The sequence below is a fragment of the Monodelphis domestica genome, chromosome 6 (genome assembly GCF_027887165.1).
Source record: "Monodelphis domestica isolate mMonDom1 chromosome 6, mMonDom1.pri, whole genome shotgun sequence".
Lineage (NCBI taxonomy): Eukaryota > Metazoa > Chordata > Mammalia > Didelphimorphia > Didelphidae > Monodelphis > Monodelphis domestica.
This window is the reverse complement of record NC_077232.1, coordinates 126,796,948-126,824,223: the sequence shown is the minus strand read 5'-3', so window position 1 is coordinate 126,824,223 and position 27,276 is coordinate 126,796,948. Positions and strand designations below refer to the sequence as shown.

Below are 27,276 nucleotides of genomic sequence, written 5' to 3'. Positions count from 1 at the left end.
TCAAGCCCAAAAAAGAATTAATAGAGAAGTTCAAATAGAATCCCAAAAGTTAAATAAGAAAGGTCTCTCAGAGATGGTAAATTATTTGATCTGGGTTATACATGCATTATCATGCAAAATATACTTCCATATTGGACATTGTTGTAAGAGAATACTCATATTAAACCCAAACTCCAAAATAAAACTATAAATAAATATGAAAAATTGTATGCTTTGATCTACATCTGACTCTTAATAGTTCTTTCTCTGGAGGTAGACAGTATGCTTTGTCCATAAATCCTTCAGAATTGTCCTTATTGTTGAGGGTAGCTAAATCTTTCATCAGCTAATCAATATATAATATTGCTATTATGAGCTACAATGTGCTCCTGGTTCTACTGATTTCCTCTGCATCAGTTAATGTACATCTTTCCAACATTTTCTGAAGTGGTCCTGGTCATCGTTTTTTCAATAGTATTTCTTTACTCATGTATATCACAATTTGTTCAGCCATTCCTCAATTGATGAACATTCCCCCAATTTCCAATTCTTTCCCATTACAAAAAGAACTGCTATAATTTCTTTCTACAAGTAAATCCTTCTTTTTATGATCTCTTTGGGATACAGATCTAGTAGTATTACTGGATCAAAGGGTATTGTGATAGTGGGAAAGACAGAGGGGCTTTGAAATGCTGGAACAGGAAATCAGCTGCTGTGGAGGACTGGTTACTTAGTGGAGTCTGGACCTGGCCCAAAGTGAGTTAACCCCTCCCAACCTCTTCTTTCACATAGAAATCTTCCCTTACTATTACAAACTTAGAAACAATCTTCTATATAATAAATGACAACCCTATTTCCTTGAAAAGAAGGATAGATAGAGGAAGGAAAGGGTAGAGGGAAGAGATGGTAGTCCCTAATGACTTTTTTCCCTTATCAACTGTTGAAGGCTTTTTGTCACAAAGTCACTTCAGAGAAATGGTTTGACTGAGTTTTAAGTCAGCAGAGGTCCTTAGTGGTCAAGAAATTTCTTTTGCTCAGCCAAAATAGAAAAGGTATTGGAAAGGCACTGCCCTCCCTGGCTTTTGTCAGAGTCTCTGGTAAGAGAGTGTGTGTCCAGACCTCATTCTGGCCAAGTTTTTTCTCCTTTGAATTTTCCCTTGAAATCTATGGAATTCTCTTCTCCTGCTGCCTCTCCTGGGTCCATCTTCATTACATTTCATATTTTCTTTGCTTTTTGACCATTTCTCTTGAGTACAGTAGGCACAGTTTTATAGTCCTTTGGGCATTGTTCCAAATTGCCCTCCAGAATGGTTGGATCAGTTCACAACTCCACCAATAATGTACTAGTGCCCCAATTTTGCAACATCCCCTTCTGCCATATTTCCTTTACTGTCATATTTGCCAATCTGATAGGTTAAAGGTGGCACTTCAGAGTTGTTTAATTTGCATTTCTCTAATCAAGAGGGATTTGGAACATTTTTCATATGATTACTGATAACTTTGAATTCTTCATCTGAAAATTGCTTGTTGATATCCTATGGTCTTTTGTCAATTGGGGAATGGCTTGTATTCTTGTAAATTTGACTTAGTTCTCTATAAATTGGAGAAATGAGACCTTTTTCAGAGAAATTTTTAATACAATTTTCTGCTCTGTTTTTGGTAGGATTCCTTCTATGCTTATTCTCTCAAATAGTTTATATAGAATTGGAACTAATTGTTCTTTATGTTCTATGAACATATTAGTTCTAAGAACTAATATGTTCTTAAATGTTTGATAGAATTCACTTGTGAGTCTATCTGGTCCTGTGGATTTTTTCCTAGGGAGTTCATTGATGGCTTGTTGAATTTCTTTTTCTGAGATAGGTTTAAGTATTCTATTTCCTCTTTTATTATTCTGGGTAATTTATATTTTTGTAAATATTCAACCACTTCACTTACCTTGTCAGATTTATTGTCATATAATTGAGAGAAATTGCTCCTAATGATTACTTTTAATTTCCTCTTCATTGGTTAATTCACCCTTTTAATTTTGATGCTAGTTATAATCAAATTAGCTAGTACACTATTTTATTTTTCATAAAACTTCCTCCAAGGCTTAATTATTAGTTTGGTGGTTCTCTTACTTTTAATTTATTATTTTTTCCTTTGATTTTTAGGGTTTTCAATTTTGCCTTTAATTGGGAATTTTAAATTTCTTCTCTTCCTAGTTTTTTTAGCTGCATATAATTCATTTATCTGTTTGTCCTCTATTTTATTAATATAAGGATCGATGTTTTTACTTCACTGTCCTCTGAGTTTGAACCTAGGCCTTTGATGTCCCCACATACTAGCAATCAGTAGTTGGGTTCTTTCTCCTTTGCTTACTTACTGTTTTTTGAATTTTGGTGACTAGGCCAATTAATTTTATCCTAGAGTCCCAGGGTTCCTAGGCTGTGGGGAATGGTGGCTCAGGTTTTAGTAGTTTTTTTTGTGTTATTTCCTGTGGTCTATTTAGTTCTTCTGATTTCTGTAATCCAGGGTCAGATGTGATCCCTAGTCTCCTGCTTAAGCCCCAATCTCTGACTGACCTAAGGTATTCCAACCAGAATATTCCCCTACTCCTGATGCCATAGTCTGGGATATAGCATGTGCCTGGTCCATGTGCTTGGGCCCCTGAAATCCTTCTCTCATCAGTGGCCAGTCCCTTGCTGTGGGGGAGTAGGTATCTCTGAGGCCAAGGAGGCAGCACATACAGCACTTCCAGGGTTTCCTACCTATTGAGCCCACCAGTATCTGGAAAGTAAACTCCCAGGTCCAGCTGGCAGGTAAGACTGCAGGTCCTGCTCTTAGGGTTTTCCACTTATTGATTCTGCATTGTTTGTTCTGGTGACACTGAGGCCCCAGAAATCAGAGACCTTCCTCCCTAGTTGTTCAAGGTTGTTTCTCTTCACTCCTGACTCAACTGTTTTTGCCACTTTCAGCATTGCTTCTATGGAGTTATTTTTGGTTGTTTGTGATAGGTATTGGGAGAGCAAAGAAGCTTGCTGTCTAACTCCACCATGTTCCCTCTTTCTTCCCCTGGGAAACTTTTCTTGGTTCCCCTAGACGTGACATTCTCCATAAGGTTGCCCTCTAGCTACTCTGTATTTATTAAATAGGTTCTCACTCATCTGTTTTCTCCCCTATTAAGATGTAAGCCCTTTGAGCACTTAGCACAGTACTTATAATACAGGCTTAATAAATGTTTGTTCTATTTCACTTTATACAACACGTGCATTCCTTAAAGTTGTATGTAAGTAAAATAAGGTCGAGTTATATTTACTTATTTACTTTTACAAAGTGATACTTACTTAGATATAATGAAAATAGGAGTACAAATATTTACTGCCAGTACCTCAAAGGGACATTCTTCCCTATACTATATGGTCTATGAGGAGAGTGGGATCAAACTTGATAGTTTCTATATAGTATCAATTCCACCAAGTTTACATCCAATGAGGCATACTGGCTGGATGAGCCATTGTCTCATTTGCCTCTGAGTTGGACACTAAAGATTGATTCTTACTCCCCAGGGCCTTTAGCTAGCCTTGATCACTGAGAAGCCTGGCTTAGACTCCACTTTTTGACCTTCTGCTGGCTTACTCTTTTGACCTTTTGACGCAAAACTTGCAAAGTTATAGCCATTACCCACATCCTTCATCTAAAAAAGAAAAATGCTGAAGCAGAGAACTGAGGCCCATATTTAGAGGCCATATGTAAACCTCAAATGGAGAAGACCTGAGATCTCTCCCCTCTAGTATTATCTTTCTTCTGTCACCAGAAAGCAGTTAGGCAGGAATGAGTCAGAGCAAAAGGACATTCCTTATGGAGTGACACCTGTTTATGGAGCAGAGTTTAGAATTCTTCCCTGTCACTCCACTGAAAGTGACAAGAACCAAAGTGAGCATTTTCATGGAAGAACATTTCAACTTTAGTATAAAGACTTTCTTAAATTAGAGCTGTTCAGTAGTAGAATTGCTTCTTATGTGAACTCTGAACTCCCTATTATTTTTGGAAATTTTCAACTAGGGACTGTACAGAAAGGATTTCATCACTGAGTAGGAAGTTGAATCCCTGAGGTTAATTTTTTCTCTATTTTTAGGATTTTATAAAATAGCCTTGATCTTTAAATAAATCAGCTGGGTAATCTTTTGGTTAAAAAAAGAAGTTATTCATTAGTCTTATCTTTTTTGTTAATCTATATTTTAATTTATCAAGTTAGATATTGTTTGTTAGAGATCAGAAACTAATTTACTTAATATAAAAAATGACCTAATTTATTTCAAAACATTTTAATCCCTGAGATTTTGTATTATTTAACTGTTAGATAAGCCTAATGTTTAATTTTAAAATAGGAAAATTTATAATATTTTATAATTACAATCCTTTTTTTAAGACTTCAGAGATGTGAAGTCATGAAACTTGAAGAAACAATGTTGTCTGACTAAAGCTAAAGGTCATGGCAAGGAATTTTGCATGTAATATGATATGAAAAATTATTCAATCATTATTCAAATAATTTTATTTACAGGGTCGACATATGATAAAGGATGATTGGACTGTGTGCCCTTACTGTGACTTTCCTGCTTTATTTTCAGAGATGAGAATGTAAGTTTAAATTTATTTTAATTATAACACTTTAAATATCTCTCAATTATTATCTTTTCTCATTTCAAGCTATAGAAAGCTCTATGCCCTCTTTCTGTTTATCTTATCTAACTCTGCTTTTGTATGGTTTTTCAGGATGATTCATGATTTGGCATCTTAATTAGTCTTGTACTTTGCAATTTCTACATATTACCATACTTTTTGAGCTTTTTTATCCAAAGGAATTTTTTTTACACAAAATTTCAATTTCTGTTGGCATTTCTTAAGGTGAATCATTAAAAATCCCAATAGCAAGCACATGAAAGAAATTCCTTCCTTATTTTTCTTAAGGGACTTTTTATTAATTTTTAAAAATATTTTAAAAATATGAAAAATACTTTGAAATCCTATTTTTAATGTACAAACCCAAGGTCTTAAACTTTTCTTCAGTCTGGATACATTAGAGAAGATTGGCAAATACGCAATCAGCCAATAAAGAATAACTGAACTATTTGTATATTACTATGGGGAGGCAGCTCAGTGGCTCAGTGGATAGAGCTTTGGGCCTAATCAAGAAGACCTGAGTTCAAATGCAGCCTCAGGCACTAACTAGCTGTGTGATTGGACAAGTTGCTTAACCTCTGCTACCTTGAAGCCAGGGAGCTGTGGTCCATGGGGTTACAAAATGTCAGAGGTGTCTGAATGATTGAACAACAACAAATACTATGATTTATAAGATGCAATCCGAGACATAGTGTGGGATATAAAGGACATAGTTCTCACCCTTTAGGAGGTTATATATTTTTCTTTTTGACCTAATAACATTGAAGAAAAGATGAGTTTAGCAGCAAAGAGAAAATCCTTTTTGATACAGATTGAGTTACTATAGTAACAGGTATATGTCCTTTTCTGCTGAGTGTTATCAGCCTCAAGGGAATGGGTTGCTAAGGCAACTAATGTATATATTTTCTCCACTTATTGCAAGAAGCATAAAGGCCAGGTGATGGGTGAGGCAATAATTTGGCAATATATTTCATCAGAATTTTTAAGGGGATGGATTCTCTGATGCCCGTTATCTGTTATCTGATGCCCATCAAGTACGTTGGTTCCAAACTCTCTTCTTAAAAGAAAATATTAATGATCTATAGAAAAGAATTATGGTCTCTTATTCCTTACTCCTCAGCTATATTTTCCGATATGTTTCTGTTTTTGCCAAGTTCTCTATGCCCCCTTTTCAATGAAGTCACTGAACATTAAGGTACATATTGATTTAATTAGGAGATTCATTAGAGGTTTTTTCTCTTTACTCTCTTCCATAGCTTTTTATGCATAAGCTGTAGTTATCTTCGTGATGGTCTTTTTGCCAGTCTTACCTTGGCTACTACAATGTGAGATGACCACTGTCCCATGAGATGAATCATCTTGTTGCCTTATGACACATAATTAAACCAACTCCACTCACTCAACTTTTCACTGTGGGGAAATTGCCCTTTACCTACTAATTTCATTTATGGTGCAAATATTAAAATAGATATGATTCCCTTCCAGCAGAAATATATCAGTATATCCACAGGTCAAGCATACCAATGACTAAGTTAGGGATTGTAGACATACCAAAAAACTTCGCATTTGGTACCTTCGATGCCCTTGGGCACCATTGTTACTCTTGGCATATAAACAAAAGGAGTTTGCAAAGAACTGGGGACCACTTTGGATTTTTTATTGAATGGATTGCGTAGCCAAAGAATTAATCATCTACTTGGAACCTTTCCAACGTTGCAGAACCTGCCAAAGCTTGAGGACAGGGTTATTTTTGCCTTTTTTCTATATTCCAAAGGCTTAGCATAGCTCCTAGCATGTAGTACAATGCTATAAATGCTTATTGACTATTGACTGACATTTGTTGGCATATCCTTGGAGAACTTGGTGTCATAACTGCAACATGATAAGGCCTCAAAAGGGTTCATGTGTTGGTGGTGGTTGTAGTTTCCACATTGTGGGAAGTCCCACTGTGTTAAAATCACAGATCTGGACACAGTGAGAGAGAGGACAAGAAGCGAGGAGAAGCTGATTCTACATTTTAGGCAAGAAGCAGCAAATTATATACCTTTAACAAGTTAAAAGGTTACTGACTCCATCCTTGATTATTCTTGTCAATGAAGATGGCCCAGTGACTCTTTATGTTATCCCCTTGCTGTGATCATATAATGGTTATGTGCCTGATACGCAGTAGGTAAATGTTTACTGAATTGGATCAAAGTAATATTTGGTGATAACTTGCCTTTAATTTAAAAAAGAGAAAACACTATCTCTTGTTAATTCCTAAAGTTCTGTTTAACAAAATCTGCTTTGGAGAAACAAATGTGAGCAAGTTCTGGTCCTCTTAGTTCTGAATTGGTGATAGTAGTGGTAGCAGAGGCAATGGTGCTGACCTAGAGACGGGCTTTTCATGAGTATGCCTAGAAATAGGAAGAGCCACATGGGCCCAGTCATCTCTGAGTGATATGCCAGATGGGCCCGTGTGGCTCTTCCTAGTCTTCCTATATATTCCTATATATATATATATATATATATATATATATATATATCAGAGGACAGTCCCCAGAGATGAAATAGCACAAGCAAGCCAAGACCCCATTGCTTTCCTTGTTTAAAGAGGAGGGAAGGGATACATAAGTGACAGTATCATACAAGAAAAGGGAATCTATATCGTGAAATGTATTTTCTTACTCTCAGAATATTTATAATTATAGCTGTAAAGCTTCTAACCACAAAGTAAATTATTACAATACATTTTCTTCGTTAGTAATTATACTTACTCTGAAATTTATGAATAATTCCTTTGATTACTTTCTGATTGAGAGGTATTTGGTAGCAAATCATCCCCCAAACCTTTGTTGGTAGAATTTGCCAACATGAAGAAACATTATGGCTAATAGTAGGAATTTGGTGATACGGCAAAGCCTTTTTTTTTTTTTAAAGAAAGCAAAAATTCTAACTTTCTGATATTTTTAAAGAAATAAAAAAGGGGAACCCAAGTAAAACAGGAAAATAATTCCTGATGGGTAAACTTCAACACTATCTACTTCAATCTTTTCATTTTTTAGAATGAAAACATAAAGGAAAAATTTTAATGAAATTATCAAAAATGATATTGCATGATACCTGCTCTAAGCTATACATAACGTATTCAGCAGTGTGAGAATAATACTCTAAAGCTATGTTGGTGAACCTATGGCACATGTGCCAGAGTATGCTGGAGAAGACTGCTCCCTTCCCCCTCTCCACATTTGTCTAAGGACATTTCTCTCATGATTTGCCCCTCTGCCCAGCAGCCAAATGGGGGCACTTCCTCCCTCCCTAGTCTGAGAGAAGGTGGGGGGCTCACATGTGGCGTGAGGGTGCAGTTTGGGCACTTGGTTTCTAAAAGATTCACCATCACTGCTCTCAGGGCTAGAAATTCTTACTGACAAATGAAGGCTGAGAGCATGGAAAGAATGGAGAAGTTAGGATGACCCTAATAGCAGCTTTTCTTAAGGTAATTTACATCTGGAGTGGGAATAAGAAGAAAGATAGGAAAAGGAATACCAACCCTTTTATTTTCTCTGTTAGGAAGAGTACTTCAAAAGAATACCAAGGGTGTGTGAAGTGAGTTTTACACCAAATTAGAAGTGAAGGCCAAAAGTTCTAATCCTAAATAGAGGACATTCTCTTGGGAATGGCACTCAGCAGTGAGTTGTAATTAATGCAATGTAATTCCAAGCAAAAGAAACATTAATATACAATTTGTCTCTAAAATTTTTTAAAAAACAGAATGCTGCATTCAGAAAACACTTGTCCTATGTGCTCAGAAACATTGAACATTGCTAATGTTAAAAAAATAGCTGATTGCACACCTTATCTCAAGCCAGAAGTAGGAGATCCTTAATAGTTTCAGGTAAATGCTATTTATGGCAATTGTTTTACCAATGATGATAAAAAGTAATTTTAAAAGTTGTAAGAATGTATTTTAAAAGCCTGCTTATTTAATATGAGCCATATTATCTAGCTGTACAAGTACCTATAATGATTTACCACTGAATGGAAATGAGAGTATGGCAAAATAATTTTTTACTTCTAATAAGCTTAAAATCTAACTGTAGAGATGATGAAGATTTAGGCTGAAATTTATATTCTTATACATGTTTGAGATATATACAGGAGAAAATGGGATATGCTAAATATTTAATGATCTGAAATAGGTATATGTCAATGTATGAGATATGAGTAATAAATTAGATATGAAATTTTAATGTTAAAAGTTGACAGGATGAGACTATTGGAATATATCCATAAAAGGGAAAAGGAGTGGGATGATAGGGTACTATAGTAACACTGTACATATATTTACATACAATGAAACTATGCTATCCCACCCACCAGCCAGTAAGTAAACACATTAAGCAGGCATTGTGCTAGGTGCTGAGGATACAGAAAAAGAAAAAAAGGCAGTGCTTGTCCTCAAGAGCTCACAATCTAATGACAGAGACAACAAACAGACAGACAAACAAATTATATATAGGGCAAAAAGGGAATAATTGAAAGAGAGAAGGTATTAGAATAAGTGGGTTTGGGAAATGTTTCTGGAGAGAAGATAGGATTTTAGCTTGGACTTGAAGAAAACCAGGGAAGTGAGGAGGCAGTGATGCAGAGGGAGAGTATTCCAAGTGTGGGAGACAGTCAGAGACAATGTCTTGAGTTAAGGGATGGAGTATCTTGTTTGTGGAACAGCCAGGAGGCCAGTATCACTGGGTTGAAAAGTATATGTTGTAGAGCAAGATTTAAGACAAGAAAGGTAGACTTTACATTGGAAGGTAAGCATTTACCTCTATACACTCTTTTGTGCTGTTCTATGTTGGTCTATGTTGGTCACTTTCTTCAAGACCCACCTAATGGTTTCTTTTCTTTAGGAAGCCTTTATTAATACTGCTCTGATAAGACCTTTATCCTGTTATTTCTTTAGCTCGTGCATATATGGCTTAATATTTTTCCCTTTGAGAGTACAATAAAACTTCTTCTTGCTATATTTTCTGTTGTTTGATCTCTCCGGGAACATTAAAAGCTCTGAGAATAAGGAGTACAATATATCTTTCTGGTACTTTACAAAATGACTGGTTCAATTTTTGCACAGAACAGGTACTCAATATAAATACTCACTGAATAATGTGGGTGGCTTTGCCACTATAGTTCAGTGTAGGGGCTTATTATGTCAGAGAAAAATAGTGGGGAAAAAAGACAACAAGTAATCCAGCTATGAGGAAAAAAAATCAATTATTTGAGTGGTAGAGTTTTTGAAAAAAAGTTGCAAAAAATTTAGATGGTGCTATTATTAGTATTTTAAGGGGGACTAGGTGTCTAAACCAAGATGGAGATATGTTTGTTCCTTTAAAAAGTGATTGTCAGGGGTGGCAAGGTGGCCCAGTGGTCTGAGAGTCAGCCCTAGAGATAGGAGATCCTGGGTTTAAATCTGGTCTCAGACACTTCCTAGCTGTGTGACCTTGGGCAAGTCACTTAATCCCCACTGCCTTAGCCCTTACTGCTTTTCTGCTTTGGAACCAATACACAGTACTAATTCTAAGACAAAAAGTAAGGATCTAAAAAAAAAAGTGATTGTCCAATCTATAATTCCACTTTACACATTCATCATGGAAAGGCCCCAGTTCTAATTAAATTAGGGGGAAAGCTCAATTTTGTGGAGTTTTGGTGTGATAGATTTGTCTCAATTAATTTTTGTGCTTCAAAATGTATATTTTAAACCCTTAGTGAAAAATATCCCTTTAAAGAGTCACATTTAAGCACTTGTAATTTGGACCAGTCCTTGAACGACTTATGAGAACTCTAATGCATTTCAAGTGATTAGTGGATCATAGTTAAATAACCCTTTTCGTATTCAGTTGAACAAAAAACACATAATTACCGCATAAAGATACTGTGCTAGCTCCTGGGAAAGACAGATAATTCAACTGAGACACAGTATCTTCCCTGAGCCAGTGCTTACAGACTGATAGGAGATGTATCATTGTCACAATATTTACAATATAATTAGACACAATAAGCTTTATTCCAAGTGTTGGGACCCACAGGGTCAGTGTTGAGGCCCTTCCAGTATCAAGGCAGGCTTTAGGAAGGCTTCTGAATTGAGCTTTTAAAGCTATGCAGCACATCAACAGGTACAGGCAGGATGCAGGAAGGTTCCAGGCATAGGATGCGAATGAAAAAGCATGGCGGCTAGACAGCCCAGGGTAGTTATGTGAGTTAATGAGTAAGTCTAGTTTAGCTGGTCCCTGCTGGAGGGGATTATATGAAGGAAAGGGAAAGTAAGAGCATTTCAAAGTCCATTTAGTGTTCCTAATGTGCTCTCATTACCTTAGGTGGCAACGACAGTTTACTCAGTGGAAGCTTATTATCCTGAAATAGTTTGGATATTTGTGTTTTGAAAAGTAAAAATGTAAAAGTCTATCATGCTATCACGATTGAAGTTTATTCTTAAAAGACATTGCATCTCTTCTCTTCATATCAGCTGAAGTTCTAGCCTGAATTTGTAAATGACCTTAAGGCAAAAATTCAGATTTATGAGAATCCGCCATAATCTTGATGATAGGATTGGAGGCTGTCTTGCAGAGTATGAAATGCTTCAAAGCCCTCAATCTTTCCATATTAAGGAGCAGATTGCCATGATCCAGAGAAATCAACTATATACATGAATAGAATTTTTTCCATGCAGATTAAGGGGAATTTATTGGCCGGCATTTTTACTAATACATAAGTTTTGATAAAGTCACTTAGCCTTGCCCTTTAGAATATGCTATAACCAATAGAAATCCTTTTCTCTTTTCATAGCTAGTGTTAGGTGTTAAAATATAAAATCATGTTAAATATAGGTTATATTATACAGTATGTCATTGTTTTCAATGAGGGGTGGATTGTGTTTTGATCCACATGCCTCCATAGCCAAATCCATGCAGTGGTAAATCTTATTTCAATAAATTTTCTGTTGCATTTTCTTTGATAACCTAAACACTAATAAAAATATTTTTTACTTTCAGACCATTCAATCCAGCTTACGTCATGACATTAAGGTGACCTCCTTAATTTGATGTGTTTTTACTTAAAAGAGAAATTGAAGTTTATTTTTTCAAAGTTAACCCATTAATTGCCATTTGTATGGCATTTTATGATTTATAGATGATGAATATTTTTGATGCAATGCTTTTGTACTGTTAATCCAAAGCAAGGTTTTAAATTGATAGGTATATAATTTGTTATGAATGTATAATATTTTATGTTTATCAAAGTTAAAATGTGCTTGTATTTAAAACAAAAGATACTTAAATATAAATAAACTAATGTCAAGTGACAAAACTGACCAAGAAAGGTGTGAAATATCAAGGAATTTTAAGGTTAATTTTAAATAAAAAATTCCTTTAAAAATCCCAAGTTTTTGCCAATTTTTTATATCCTACTAAAATGACACAATAACACAATTTATGAAGAAAAAAATTAAATTTTTCCTTGATTTGAGTCTACAGTTGATAGCACTCAGCTTTTGTTTATTAATCTGAAGAATAGTTTTGAATGAGAAAGGGGAGTCAGTAATGGTGGGAAGAGGCTAACAGCTGACATTTATAGTGCTTTAAGGTTTGTACCACATCTCATTTGACCTTCACACTGGCCCTGTGAGTTAAGTGCTACATGTATAATTATCTCTATTTTACAGATGAGGAAACCAAAGTGAAGTGGGTTGTGTAGGACCACATAAGGAAATCTGGATTTATAAACCAGCTCATCCTGACTTCATGATTTCTGCTCTAAAATCTGTAAAACTTCTGATTGGGACAGAGTTGCCTAGCTTTAGAAAAGTGGCTACCATAAATAGATGTGTTGGAGAGCTTCCATGCCAGGCAGGAAAATGGAGAAATGAGTTAATAATTTGATGACTTTCTTGTAGAAAGAACCTTAAATAAAAAACACCTTTTGACTAGGTCTCAAAACTAGGAATTGACATATTTTTATAAATGTTAATTTAATACAGACCCCCAGGGGGTAAAGAGTGATATGACTTTTCATTGGCATTCTGTATCAAAGATTTTTGACTTTGTCATTGAATCAGAAGAGCTTTCATCCAAATCACAAATCCTGATAATTCCTTTAGCAGCTGTAGGAAGCTGATATGACTACACTCCAACTTAAAAAAAATCTTCCCTCTGCCCTAATACGTTTTGCTTCTTCTTCCCACAAATATGTATCTTCAAGGCACAGACAAACAAGAAGGCACATTAACCACAAAATTGTATTTAAAAAGTTATTTTTAGTTTATGATCATTACATCAAGAGATGAAACTTTATCACAAACATCACAAAATGTTTCAGCTCTTTTTTTTGATAACAATAAATAATTTACTGAGAGCATTAACATTCACATATGTACTTTAGTTTACAAATATACAAATGCTTTAGGTATCGGGCACCTTCAAAACAATTTCTAACCAGGCAGAGGAACCTAATTACAGTGAAGCACAACAGTGAGTTGCATATATGTCATACTATCGTGGCAGAACATAAGAAACAAGGCACAAGAAGCAAATACAAATATAAGAAAACATATATGAAATAACAAGGTAATTTAGTTATAATAATATCAAAAGATAAATCAAAAAGCAGTTTTGTAATAAGGGGGAAAACCTCCCCTGCCCCCACATTTGTAGTTATTGCCATATGACTGATATTTGTCATGAGTAGGAGTAATATTTCTAGGAAATACAGCTTCCCAAGTAAGCCTGCATATTAAAAATAACTACAAAATCATGATTCAACTGCATTTTGTTAGGGTTAGATTTAGTGGAATGGTCTAACATTACCCCCAAAGTCCATATTTTTATTTTCTTCTGGACTAAGTGGAATAAATGAACTTTTAAAAAATAAAGTTCATGTCTAATACATATGTAATAAATCTCTTTCCAAAAATATTAATTATAATATTGTTTAGCATAAGATGCTGCTGAGGCTTTGGTTAAATAAAAAAGTTCATGAGCCTCAGATATGGTGAAAAAGTGTTCTATTTAGTCACAAGGCAGAAGCATTTAGAACTCTTTAGAGTTGGTGCATATGCACTGTTACAAAAACAAACAACTTAGATAATGGTTTATAAAGGATGGTTAACTATGAATAAGTGAAATTCTTGATTGACATTTGTTTCTGTGTAGAAGAGTTAATTTAACATAGCCGTTTACTAAGAAAATGATGGAATTTTATGCTTAATATTTGTTTGTTTCTCCTTCTCCCTTTTCACCTTAAACTTAACTAACATCAGATACCTTATGCCTGACAAAGGACATGCTGCACTTAAAATTTCCTCAAAATGTATCCATTTATCTTAGAACAATAATAGTAAACTTAGAAAGGAGTAAGATATCTTCATTTTATAAAATAATTCTGAGATTAAAGTTTTACAGTCACGACACATGCCCCAGCTCTTCCTAGGCACAATGGTGCAACCTAAAACAAAAAGAAACAACATGACAATACATCTTAAGTGAGTAAAAATGTCACAATATAACATTTCTGTAAAGCATTTATTCAGTGCTTATAATACATGTCAGTAACTTTAAGTTAAGTTTGGGAGATGCAAAGAAAGGCAAGAAATAGTCCTTGCTCAAGGGGCTTATGTCTTAATGGGTCATAATTAGATTTGGGTATCACACAATTATTTCATGCCTTCCCTGAAAGGTGATTTCCTTTTTGAGTAGTTTAGAGTTTATTTACCATATGTTTTCTTTATATACAACTGATTAGTGTGGAATTGTGCACATTTTAGCAAGAGGGTATATTGCAATTAGAAAAGGAAGAAATTCCTGAAAGAAATTTTATTTGTAGCTTGTTAAGAATGACTGAGCATTTATTATCCAATACTGGCCAGCAAGTAACAATTGCATATTTAGATAACTGAGCATACAAAATGCAGGGATTTCCATATCTCCTAGTATACATACCAAAGCTTTTAAGACACATCAATTTTTACAAGACTTAAGTTACATTGAGTATCTTCTCTGTCCTGAGTCTTTTTCCAGAGTCTACAGATACTATGTCATAGTACAAAAAATACTGATTCCAGGTCAAGGGCTTAGAGGTTTAAGGCTCTGATATAAGGTCTATGTGACAGTGGGTAAGTCACAAACTCTGTGTTTCAGTTTTCTCTTATGTAAAATGAGGAGGTGGTATCTGATGGTGATGGAACACTATTATGCTCAAAGGAATAATAAAGTGGAGGAATTCCATGGAGACTGGAACAACCTCCAGAAAGTGATGCAGAGCGAGAGGAGAACCAGGAAAACATTGTACACAGAGACTGATACACTGTGGTACAATCGAATGTAATGTAGTGGCCATGCAGTGATCCAGAACTATTTGAAGGGACTTATGAGAAAGAAGCTATCCACATCCAGAGAAAGAACTGTGGGAATGGAAATGCATTAGAAATGTGAATGATCACATAATGTGATAAGAATATGATTGGGGTTTTGAGGTTAAAAGGTCACTCTTCTGAAGATATGAATAACATGGAAATAGGTTTTGAACAGTGTGATACATGCATAACCCAGTGGAACTGCTTGTTAGATTCTGGAGGGGAGAAGGGAGGATAATGGATCTTGGAAAAATATTCTAAATAATAAAAGGGGGAAAATGAGCAGGGAGGACCAGCAGTCTTTCAGATGTAAATCTAAACCCATGATGCTATAATGACATTTCTGTAGATATAAAACACACATTTTCAAAGTTGTTTTAATTTGAAACAAATAGGTTTACTTAAAATTACTGTAAATATGCAGAAATTTCATCCCCATTGAGTACCTATTATTAATTAACCAAATGGTACAATTATCAGAATTTCAAGTCCCAACTCTGTAGGAAGTTGGTAGTGGAAGACATGATGTGGGGGCAACAATAATTTTTTTAAGAGATTGCTTTGCACAGAGTAAACCAGACATTGTTTTGTGTGTACTTCTTTAAGCTCCTTAGGACAAAAGCCTAATCATATTTTTAAAAGGTTAACAGTCTTTAATTAGGAAATATCTCATTTATTCTTCCTCCAAAGGTACTGGTGAGAAGATTTTATAAGATGAGTACACAATACAGAAGTATGTGTGTAATTATTACATACAAATCTGTATCTTTTTAAAAAAATAAGCTACAAAAATATTTCAATGGAGAGCTTTTAAACTCAAACATGTGATTTAGTAATTTTATTCCTTGAGCAATCAGCTATTTGTGATTACCATAATTCAAGAGTTGCCCTAAATGTCTACAATCAGTGCTCCAAATGTCCAACTCAACATATAATTGTCTTCAATTTCAAAGGTTGTCATGGCAACTATCTGGAAAGTTTAATGTGTAGTAATGTCCTCATTTTCTTCTGTAGCCAGAGCTATGAGGGAATGGAGTGATTTTAAGTTTAAAAAAAAAATCACTTATTTGGTGTTTTATACAGTCCATCATATGAATGAAACAATAGTCACATAATCTTGATATTTGTAGCCCCTAGCTGCCTCCCTTTCCTTTCATTACAAAAAATTTATACTCTGGCTGTAAATACTCATTACTTACTCATTTTTTAACTTCCTTCCACTGACCAAGTCCAAATCATCAAACCTTGATAGCTTTCTTCTCAGTTGTGGCATGTACTCGAGTAAATCCAAATCTCTGAAAAACTCTGTTTTCTGTGGCATTTCCCCCATATATTCTGATATTCCTTTCTCCTTAAATGGCCCTTATTCCTACGGAAAGCCTCCTCAAATGTGCATTGTCCCCCATATGTAATCAGTCTAGGCTTGGAATCTGAGCACAATAGGATTCCAATGCTGGCTCTGATACAACTTGTATGACTTTGATCTTTCTATAAAATGCAGATAATAAATACTATTTGCACTATCTCTTTATTATTAAATAGAAATGGTTCTAGGAAAAGTTGCTTCTCTCCAATTATTATTCTTTTATATTTAATGCTCTACAGACTTGTCACACAGGAGGATAAAAGAGCTATGTAGCATCCCAAGCATATTCACACCTATGAAATATAAATGACTGTATAAGGTTATACCAATGAGGCTTGTGAATGTAACCTTGAATTGACCATGTGGCCCTTGGCTAAGACAAACTCATTAACATGCTCGGACTCAATTCCCCGGGAAAGCACGGTTTGCAATCTGCACGCCCAAAGGTGCTCCCTCTACCTTGCCACCCAATCTTAATTGTCTATACTTAGTGATGTGGTTACTACGTGCTTGGGAGTACCCCCCAAGCAGGACAGGATTAAATTCAGAGGCAATCCCATGAACTTCTTCTTAGCCTTTCTCCCCTTCCATGGAGCTCCACTGGGCTCCTCAATGACTATATCTCTCTCTCCTCTTGACCTTCTCCTTCCCCGAGGCTGTAACCATCTTGGCCTGCATTCCCTATCTTAATCTCCTCCTCCACCTCCTGTTCCTTTGTACTCATACTTTCCTATCAAAGGGAGTATCATAGGGATTGCCTGCCCTATCCAACCACTGACTTGTCTGTGTCTTTCATTCTCCACCCTGGTTCTCGGTTCCTACCTCTCCTCGGTCCCATCACAAAGAGTGAGCCCCTTCCCTTGTGGGACCCTGCTGGTCAGGGAAGTCCATTAAGGAAAACCCCACAAGCTACGTTTGCAGCTGAATAAAAATATTAATATTGGATCACTGCAAGCATTTTTCAGGGTACCTCAGCCTATTCTCACAGGATTTTTTTTTTTGCTATATATCTTTACTTTCAAATATTTTTGTTTCATGAAGACTGGAGATTATGAACATCTGGAGTGGCAACATCTATTTATTTAAAAAGAAAAAAATCAGATCAATGCTATTTGAGTGTAGCAACTAAAATGATCTCGAGAGACTGATTTATTAATTGATTGACCAAGACATCCTAACTGTGGTCAAATGACTTTCTTGATCATCAAAAGACAAATGGGAACTCCTGGCCCAGGTACATATATATACTTTGGGGAAATCAATATTCAGCTCCTCCCTTGAACATTCCAAGACAACTTTAATGACAGTTGAGGCTTTGCACATCCATAAAAATATTATAGTATGTAAAAAATAAATCCTCACATAGGGAAATAGTTATAGTCTGTGGTAATGGTCCAGTTCCAGGACAGTTATTGGCTGAAATCTCCAGGATATTTTGAATTCTTTATTTGTAATATGGGAAATTCTCAATTACCAGTGCAAGAAATATTGTGACTTTTGGATGTATTATAGCCACCAAGTCACATCTTGTTAGGTAAATTTTTATAGCCGTTCAAGTGATATGTTGCATGATTTTATCATTTTCTGCCATAATTTAATATAGGTCATTGTGTGAACTCTAAGATTTTCTAACATTTTTCTAACATTTTATGACATTAACATAGTCCTGATTTGCCATTACAAAGTTCTCTTTTTGCAAATAAATTCACAACTCATCTATTTCCTCATTGTTGGATTGTCAACATATTGTTGACTGAGTTTAATGGGGACTTTTGATTCTCTTATTGGAACTTTGTTCTATGTTTGAAGAAAATCATTTTCAATTTTGTTTGATAAATCCAGTGGTACATACTTTTATCAACATTTACTATTGCTCAATGAAGTGATGTCTGCTTGTTCTAAAAGTATTTTTTTTTTGGTAGATTTTTTTACTGGTTTACTATGAGCTTTTAAGAATGTTCACAGTCCTCTTGCTACTTTTTGGCAAAACAGTATCAGTCTTGATATCTGTTTTTGGGTGATAAGCCTCCAATTTCTTTAATATTGTATGTAGGAACTTTTGTTAGCAAAATTTCTAAAGTTGTTACTCTTTAATTCATAGTTCCAAAAGCATATACATATACATATATATATATTGTGTAAATGCTAATTGTTTTGAATATGTTCTTCCCATTCAACTTTAATTTCAGAGTGTCAAGAAGTCTCAACATATTCAGATATAATTTCCTCTTTGATATCTTTTCCAATATGACTTCTAGCTAGACTCAAGCTTAAATCATTCTTCATCTTTTCTCAGCACATTATTAAGAATTTTACATTTATAGAGTTTGAATGATATTCCATAAGCTGAAGGAACATTTTATATATTTGGAGGGGTTTTGATTCTTTTGGTGAATAAAGGCAGGATAAGGCTTGTATTTTAAAGAAAATTGCTAAGTGCTTTTCTAATAATTTATGTGTCATTGAATGTTTGAAATCATTCATTCTCAATCATTTCTAGCCTTTTTTTCCACTGAGAAGCTAAAGTTTCAGTCACTTCCCTCATTAATAAATAGTGTGATCCAAGTTTTGTCATATTGGGCTTTTTGCAGGTAGATGGATGACCAGAATTTTCTACATCCTCCTTCTCAGGTGGTTCTTTTTTCTTCTGAAGCCTCTGTAGGAAAGTCTAATTAATGTCATTTATTTTCTTGTTTGTACTCTTTTGATTCCTATATAGAATCAATTTATGACTTTTATCAATTTCTTTTTTTATTAAAAACACCAGATTTGAACCTAGGACCTCCCGTCTCTAGGCTTGGCTCTCAATCCACTGAGCTACCCAGTTGCCCCCCTTTTACCATTAATTTCTGCTTAAGGGAGCCTGGAATTTCTAATATGCTTCTGTTTTCTGGATTTCCTTTTTGTTGCCTTTATTGGGTAATATGGCTTTCTAGTTTTTTCACTGAATATACCAACTATATTCCAATGTACTTTTCTGGAGAATTAAAAAAAAATCTCTTAAAAAAACCACTTCTGTGTTTATGGTGTTTGATGTTTCTCCTTATGGGACTTTTTTATAGCTCTGTCTTTCATGGCAATGGTTGATTATATATACATCTGTATACCAGTTCTGGAATTATTTTTGCATATTTTGCTAACAACTATGAGATGATATAGTATGTACAGCCTTTTCTGAATTATGATGTTTTGGTACATTTGGACTCATGCTGTCAAGGATCAAAAAGTGATTTTCAGAATTATTTTAATTTGGATTGTGTTTGATTGTGTTGGTTTGTTATCTGTTTTGTTATTAGGAACAATTTCTGGAATTTACATTAAGTAAATTTTCAGTGATCTCAAAGCTTTCAGTTTTCCCTCTTCAGATTTCAATATCTTCTTATACTCATTAGGGATGAAGGTTTTTTTTTTTTTATGGTAGCCTTGCACTGGGTACAATAAATGGCCATGAAGCTTGGAACTATGATTACCCTTGATTAACAAAAGGCAGTATAAAACCACCTATAAATAATATAATCTATTTCCAATTTTCTTATAACTTAGTACTGGTACATAACAAAAGTATCCGTGTCTTCAAAATATTTCATGGTTTTCTCATTTGTACTTAAACATTTCCAGGGTGAAAAGAAAAGAGGAACAGAAAATATCAATGGATAAAATTCCCTCTCAAACTTCCTTTTCCAAATATTTGTCAGAATTGGTCCAGCATTATTTCCTTCAATGTACCTCCATTGACCTTCACTTCTATTGTCACAGTCCTTCTCAGCCCCTATCCAGGCCCAACCATATGCCAATCCCTTCATTCCTGATCTTCTGCTTCTGACAGGTAGAGAATATAAGAAGAAAAAAAAGGAGTTTCTCACTATGAGGGAAGAAAGAAGGGAGATGTGCTGTTGATAGCCTAACTAATAACTCTGAAAGTATCATTTGTATGATATCTTAAGTAGTCTGATAGGGTTTTTTGAAATGCCATAGAAATCCAATGGCCATTTATAAGAAAGTCCTTTCAACCACTATAAAGAACAATTTACTTTGTGGCTTACTGAGAAATCTTGAATTTTAAATTATAATCAAATACAAGGTACATATGATTTTCAGGCTGTCTGGACCAATGTTTGTCTTTAGTCATAGATTTAAATTCTGGCCTGCTTTATTTTCTATCTCTCTAATCTTGGGCGAGTCACTTGATCTGTTGGGGTCTGTTTTTTATATCTAGGAATTGAGGGGCTTGATATCAAGCATCTCTATCAGCTCTAATTCTTAACAAGTCTATGAATCAAATAGACATTCAAATAGTATGTCATATAAATCTAATTTTATGTGAAGGTAGGAAATTATAATTTTAATAAAAATACAATAGGATCAAAGGAAGAAATTAAATGGCATACCTGTGTCCACTCATTTGTTTGGGGATCATAGGCCTCTACTGTGTTAAGGTAAGCTTGGCCATCATATCCTCCAACTGCATACAACTTATCACCAAGTAAACAAACTCCAACTGCATCTCTGCTAATGCTCATAGATGCAACCGCAGTCCACATATCAGTTTTAGGATCATATCTGAAAAATAATTGTAATATTAGTCTCTAGTTTCCCCCAAACATTAAATGTAAAAGTCAGATTCTCACAAATTTATTAAAAATCTATGAATTTGAGGATCCTTTGAATATGATTAAAAAATTAAATATTACTCTTATCCTATTTGTAGAAGAGATACTAAAATGCATGCAGCATTCTCTGCCTTTCCAAGAATAGAATGTTTTCTGTTTCAATTTTGATGCCTTTCAACACAGTATTTGCTTGGCTTTTTTGACTATCACATTACATTAGACCCATCACACAGTTCAGTTTCAGAACTCATCACCTTTTAAATACAGCCCAGATTATTTTTGCTTAATACATACACTAGCCCACACTGAAGCTTATCAGTCACGGTGTGTCATGAATGATTTTACTCAGAAAAAAATAAGTGATAATCACCCGCACATCTACCTAACTCAATTATATATGACCAAACCAATTCAATAAGTATTTTAAAATGTCTGTTATGTGCCAAGGCACTGTGGGCAGGTAGGCAGCATAGTTAACAGAGCGTTGGTCCTGGAGTCAGGAGGTCCTTAGACACGGACTCTGGGGAAGTCACTTCACCCTGTTTGCCCCGGTTTTCTCATCTGTAAAGTGAGTTAGGGAAGGAAATGGCAAACCACTTATCTTTGTCAAGAAAACTTAAACGCAATCATAAAGAATGAGATATGACTGAACTATATGTAAGCAGAGTGGTCAGAGCACCTAACCCCTGTATATATCCATTTTTAATAGTTCATCTAGGCTACTTTGTTATTCATGGAAAAACGGTCCTCTTAGTTTTTGGTAACTCAATTTGAAAAAGTTTTTAGTGTGAAACCCTAGTATGAAAATAAATTGTAGCCCTTGTCAGTAGAATTATTTACATATTCAAAGAATGGAAGTAGAATTGTTTCTTCTTTATGTAACCACGTTGTTTTCTCCTGGAGTATCCATGGAGTAAATAAGCTTAAGCTTGGTTGAATACTCTATATTCTCATGGATGGTTCTACACAGGCCTCTGGCATAGAAGCTGGTTATTAGTAGGTTACATAGAGATATAATTTCACATCTGAGTTCCTTTAAAACTCTTATGTTGCTGGTCCTGCGTGGGAAGCACGGTGATAGTGACTGGATCTGAGGGCCATTATAGCAAAGGAGTGTGAGAATTAGCTTGCTAGGGAGACTAGCAGCTAGGGAGAACAAGATAAGAAGGAGAAGGAAGGACAGGAAAGATTGTGTCCAGTGTGCCTGAGAAGGACCAAGCAGAAGAATCACAGCACCATGATCTTTGACTCTCTTAAATGCTATCTGATCTGGTTTAGGAATGGGAGTTTATTTTATTTTTTATTTAGGAATGGGAAGTCTTTTGACTTCAGTTATTAAGTGATCTCACTTTTTGGCTGGCTTCTTGCCTTTGAAATAATAAAAGAATCCTTTATTATTGATTTTGTTCTGAATCATTTTTTGGTTTCCTTTCAGTTAAATCAATTCACACTTGATTTAAATTTCCATTAAAAATATTGCTTTTACTATATAGTCCTTACCCTCTCCCCATCAGTCTGTTAAATCTCAATTCTTGGTTCTTTTAATTTGTAGTACATAATTTCTACCCCCCCTTCCATTCCCCCCCCCCCAATTTCAGTCAATAAAAATAAAAGATGACTCTTCTTGCTAATAGTTATCACTACAACTTTATTTTGAACTATTCTTTTATCTTCATCTATTTTTCAGGGATTTGTGATCTCATTGGTGTGTGTGTAGATATACACTGTAAAAAATAGACTCGAATACAGGACTACAATCCCCACGAGCCTTTGCTCTACTTCCCCAGAATGCCTTGTAATCTCACCTGGGCCGAGATCGAGAAGGTATTTAAGCTGATTCAAAGGCTTTTGAGAGGTCTCTCTCTGGGCTCTTTTTGGACTTCCGTTTTGGAGCAGGCGGTCTCTTGCGTGATGTGAGGTTATTTTGTCTAGGCCTCTGGCCTAGGCACAGGTTTCTTACTTGTATATTCTTTAATCTTTATCCTTTAATAAACCTCTAAAAAATATAATACTCCTTGCAGAGAGAAACTAATTTCTACCTGCCTCAGTCTCCCCATATTCCCTAAAATTTAATCTTTACAACACATATGCATCTGAGCAAATGCTCTTTATCTTTTGCCAATCCTCTTTGTTACCATAATAGTTTTGTATGGTAGAAATCATTTAGCCTTGATCCTTGAATTGGGCTTTTGTTTTAAGGCACTCAAATCACAAAATGAAACCTTACATCATCTGAACTCAATTGATTAGAGAGCTCTCAGCACACTTAAAGTTTGCAGATCTCCAGCCTGAACCACCCCCAATATTCTTGAAGAATACAACATGATTCTCTGAGAAAATAGTAGCAGGACCATAAGACCAAGAAAAAACCAGAAATTATGCTACAGAAGTATGCAAAGTCTAGTCTACCCCAATTTGGGAAGCAAGGCTGGAAGGATTAAGGTAAACAAAACAAAACAAAAAAACCTCCCACCATAAAGAACCAGAATGGTAAAAGGAATTTCCAAGAGACAAAACTAGAAGAAAAGTCTGAAAAATATCTAGAAGCAAAGACTCAAACTAAAACATGGCTTGGATGCAAATTCAACAAATTATTAGGGGAAAATGAAGCAGTAGCTTTTAGGGTTAGAATGATTTTAAATTAAAAATTAGAATGATAAGAGTGCTAGAGGAGAGTGGAAAATAATGAGAACTATGGATGAACAATTTAGGAGGAGGATTAAGAGCTTGCTATAAGAGTTTCAAAACCTTACATTCCTTGAAAATCAGAACTGATCAAAAAAGAAGTTAATGACTCCATGAGAAAATTAGAAATATTTAGAACAGAGTTAAAAGACTGAAAAAATAGATTGCATGCTACATTGACTCCACTTCCCCACCCAGAGTAGATGAAGCACCCACAGCTAAGTTCTTCCAACAAATGTCCAAGACAATTTAGGAGTTAGAAGGAGGCATATATGATGCTAGGGTGGGACTGACCTGGAATGTATATGGTGACAACAGTTATAAACCTGAAGGACCTTCAGAAGTTCTGAACCAAAAGATGGTAAGAGCAAAGAGATTCAGGTAACCTCAGTGTTAGTAGTACTGATTCCATTCCATTTCATTTCCAAGGGAAAGAACTCTTTCTTTGACAAAAAAACTAATGGGAAAATTGGAAAGGAGTCTAATAGAAATTGAGTTTCACACCATCCACACAAAAGAAGATAAGTTCATATTTTTAGTGAACTGAAAGAACTTTAGGTACTGAGTACTAAAAGTCAGGATCACATAAGATTTAACAGCCACCCCTAGAAAAGGAGCATAGGATTTAGAATACAATATTCTAAAAGACAAAAGAGAATAACTTACCTAGAAAAACTGAAAAAATAAAACTAAAGAAATAGAATACCTCTCCTGAAGACCAGAGCTGAGTAGAAACTTTGTAATATAAATATAGGAGTCAAGAGATATATAAAAAAGTAAAAAACAATAGAAAGTAAGTAAACAAGATAAATGGTTTACAAGCTAATTGGAGGAAATGATACAAGTGTCTCCATTAGAGCCTTAATTTCATCAGGGGGGTCACAGAAGGAATCAAATAAGAGGGCATGGGAATGGTTTTGTTATATTTTGATCATCTTTAAAGAAAAAAAAGGGAATCTAAGAATATGGGAGGTAAAGATGGGGTCGCTTATATAATTGGGCTGCACAAGGAGAAGATTGTACAAAAAAGGAGAGAGGGCAGGAGATACTGACCACCTAATTTTCATCTGAACTGGTTAAATAAAGGCAAGGAGAATACTTACAGAACTGGGTGCTGAAATATATTGCAAAAATATATTTCACTCAATGGGGAAATAGAAAAGAGAATGGGGTAGGAAATAAGATTCAGTAAAAGATTAAATCTAAGCAAAAATATCTCTAACCTTAGGGTAGATCACAAAGAGGGATTTGAAATGAGAGAAGGGGCTGACCATTGTGGCCACCAGCAACATGGTCTTCAGATCAACTGTCACCAATGGGCTCATGGAATAGCAGTGCTTCCTAGACTCCCTAGATGCCTGCATCTAGCCCAGCCTCTATAGCCAACATCAAGGGAAGAAGGTTCTAGAGAGATACAACCTGGCAACTATTTCTGCCTCCTTAGTAGTCATACATACTGAAAATCCAGAAAAGTACGTTCTTTTAACTAAAGTCTATACTCTTAAATCGTTCAATATCAGAACCATAATTTCATTACTGGAAATGAAATTAAAGATGATGATTCTGCTTTGCCACTGTACCCTAAGGACTATGGAGCCTTGCTATTTGATTTGTTGCTGAAACTTCCTCCTTGGAGTATCCATTGGAATGTGAGCTTTTTGAGAACAGAGACCATCTTGCTTGCTTGCATACAGTATAATAGTTTGTACAAAGCAAATCCTTAATAAATGATTTTTCATTCCTTCATTCAAAATAACAAACAAGTCAGAGTTTCAGATAACTTGTGAATACTACCTTTCAACACAATCTGATAGTCTGGAAGTCAAGTTGGATGCTGGAGCATCATGTCCTCCAATAGCATACAATAATCCATTCCAGGTAGTCACTCCTACTCCACCTCTTCTTTTTGACATTTGTGCACAAAGTGTCCATTTATTAGTATGTGGATCAAAGCATTCTACAGATTTGAGACAAGAACTTCCATCACGACCCCCAACTGCATACAGTCTGTAAAGAGAGCAAATGAAATAGCAAATAAGAAAAGACATGCTCTACCATATCTAAAATAAAGAAGTACTGAAATGACAGTAATAAGAACCTGAGAGTAAATGAATGGTAAAATTGCTCAGAAGAAAGGAACAATTAAAACTGAAATGATAACATGACTAAGTAAACTGAGTTTCAACTGTGATGAAATAGATTCTCTACTTTTAGAGCCAAAAAAAAAAGTCCAATAGAGTATATGGTAAAAAAAAAAATACTGTCTGTGAAGCCCCTAATATTTTCTGAGGAAAATGGCTAGTCTTCACCTCTTTTTAGAACATCTAAGAATGTGTCAGAGACTAAATAAAGCCTGCTTATATAACACTAGTAAATTGGTGGTGGTGGGGTGACCAACAGAGAAAAGCCTCATTTCATGAACAACTGTCTAATTCCATGTGGTGTATCTATATTACAACCTTCAGGCATCAGATCTCAAAACAAAATGTTTGGTTGGTATCTAGAATGTTGAATTACTAATGCTTGGTCTGTATATCTAGGAACCCATGATCCCTTTTAGGGAGAAAGGCATTAAACCTATCCCATCACTTGATAAAGGATTGGAAAACACTGTTTTAGCTTGAATTATTTTAATTTAATATCTTTCCCTAAGTGCCTTAATTGCGAAGAGATTGCCTAATAGTTAAAAACAAAAGTACAATCCTGAAAAAGATTGGGGATAAAGTCAGAAAGAAGAAATGAAATATAAGGTAGGAAATGGAAGGGAAAGGGTTGGAAAGAGATGAGAAAAATGGAAAAGGAGCAAGGAATAGTAAGGTTAGAGGGCAAAAAGCTTCATATTCCAGTAACAAATAAAAATTGTTAAGTAAACTTTGTACCATTGTGATTTGACCTTATTGAGAGCTATAAAATATCAAAAACATGTAATTCTTTTTTTTTTAAAAAAGGGCTAAAATAAGAATTTAAAAAATATTCATTCCAGATAATAACAGTTTGATATTTATAATTTGTTTTTCAGAGAGAGAAATAATCAAGTGTAATACAGTTGATCAGATGCTTAGAAGGTATTAACATACTCAGCTAAGGGGCAACTAGGCAGCACCGTGGATAGAGGGCCAGGTCTGGGGTTGAGAGGACCTGGGTACAAATATGGCCTTAGACAAGCCTTAACTGTCTGTCCCTGGGCAGGTCACTTAACCCCAAATTGCCTAGCCCTTACCACTTTTCTGCTTTGAAATCTATACTTAGTAATCTATACTTAGTAAGAACTAAGACAGAAGGTACTAGCTTTTACTCAAATCATCCAAATTCTGTATTTCATCACTTTCAATTCAATTAAGTAAACTAAGCACCATTAGAATGAATTCCTTGAGATAAGAATCATGGTCTCACCCTCTCCAGCAAACCCCCCCCCCCCATCTTTTCTTTATATCCCCATGGTTTATTTAGCATAGTTCCTATGAAAATAGTGTATATTTAATAAATAAATGCTTGGTTTATCTTGATTTATCTTTATCTCTATACTATATGCTAGAACTCTAGTAGGCACTATTGAGACAACTGCCCCCCCCTCCCCCCATGGTCCTTGC

The 27,276-nt window shown here is 35.1% G+C and overlaps 2 protein-coding genes across 9 annotated transcripts in view; one reads left to right on the top strand and one right to left on the bottom strand.

Annotated features, from left to right (window-relative positions):
* LOC100022226 (WD repeat-containing protein 19-like) overlaps positions 1-12,060 on the top strand; it is a 183,417-nt gene extending 171,357 nt beyond the window's left edge. For all 4 annotated transcript variants that reach the window (XM_007496551.3, XM_007496549.3, XM_016423276.2 and 1 more), the window contains 3 exons: positions 4,529-4,605; positions 8,398-8,521; positions 11,670-12,060. In XM_007496551.3, the coding sequence (XP_007496613.1) occupies positions 4,529-4,605; positions 8,398-8,512 (192 nt within the window). In that variant the 3' untranslated portion in view covers positions 8,513-8,521; positions 11,670-12,060. The remainder of the gene's footprint in view (positions 1-4,528; positions 4,606-8,397; positions 8,522-11,669) is intronic.
* Positions 12,061-12,911: 851 nt separating this feature from the next.
* KLHL5 (kelch like family member 5) overlaps positions 12,912-27,276 on the bottom strand; it is a 160,841-nt gene continuing 146,476 nt past the window's right edge. For 4 of the 5 annotated variants that reach the window (XM_016423281.2, XM_056802543.1, XM_007507915.3 and 1 more), the window contains 3 exons: positions 25,481-25,693; positions 20,780-20,951; positions 12,912-14,118 (listed from right to left, as the gene is read on the bottom strand). In XM_016423281.2, coding sequence (XP_016278767.1) covers positions 14,062-14,118; positions 20,780-20,951; positions 25,481-25,693 — 442 coding nt within the window. In that variant the 3' untranslated portion in view covers positions 12,912-14,061. Of the gene's footprint in view, positions 14,119-14,139; positions 20,211-20,779; positions 20,952-25,480; positions 25,694-27,276 lie in introns of those variants that run through there. The other variant, XM_056802540.1, reaches the window with a different exon arrangement.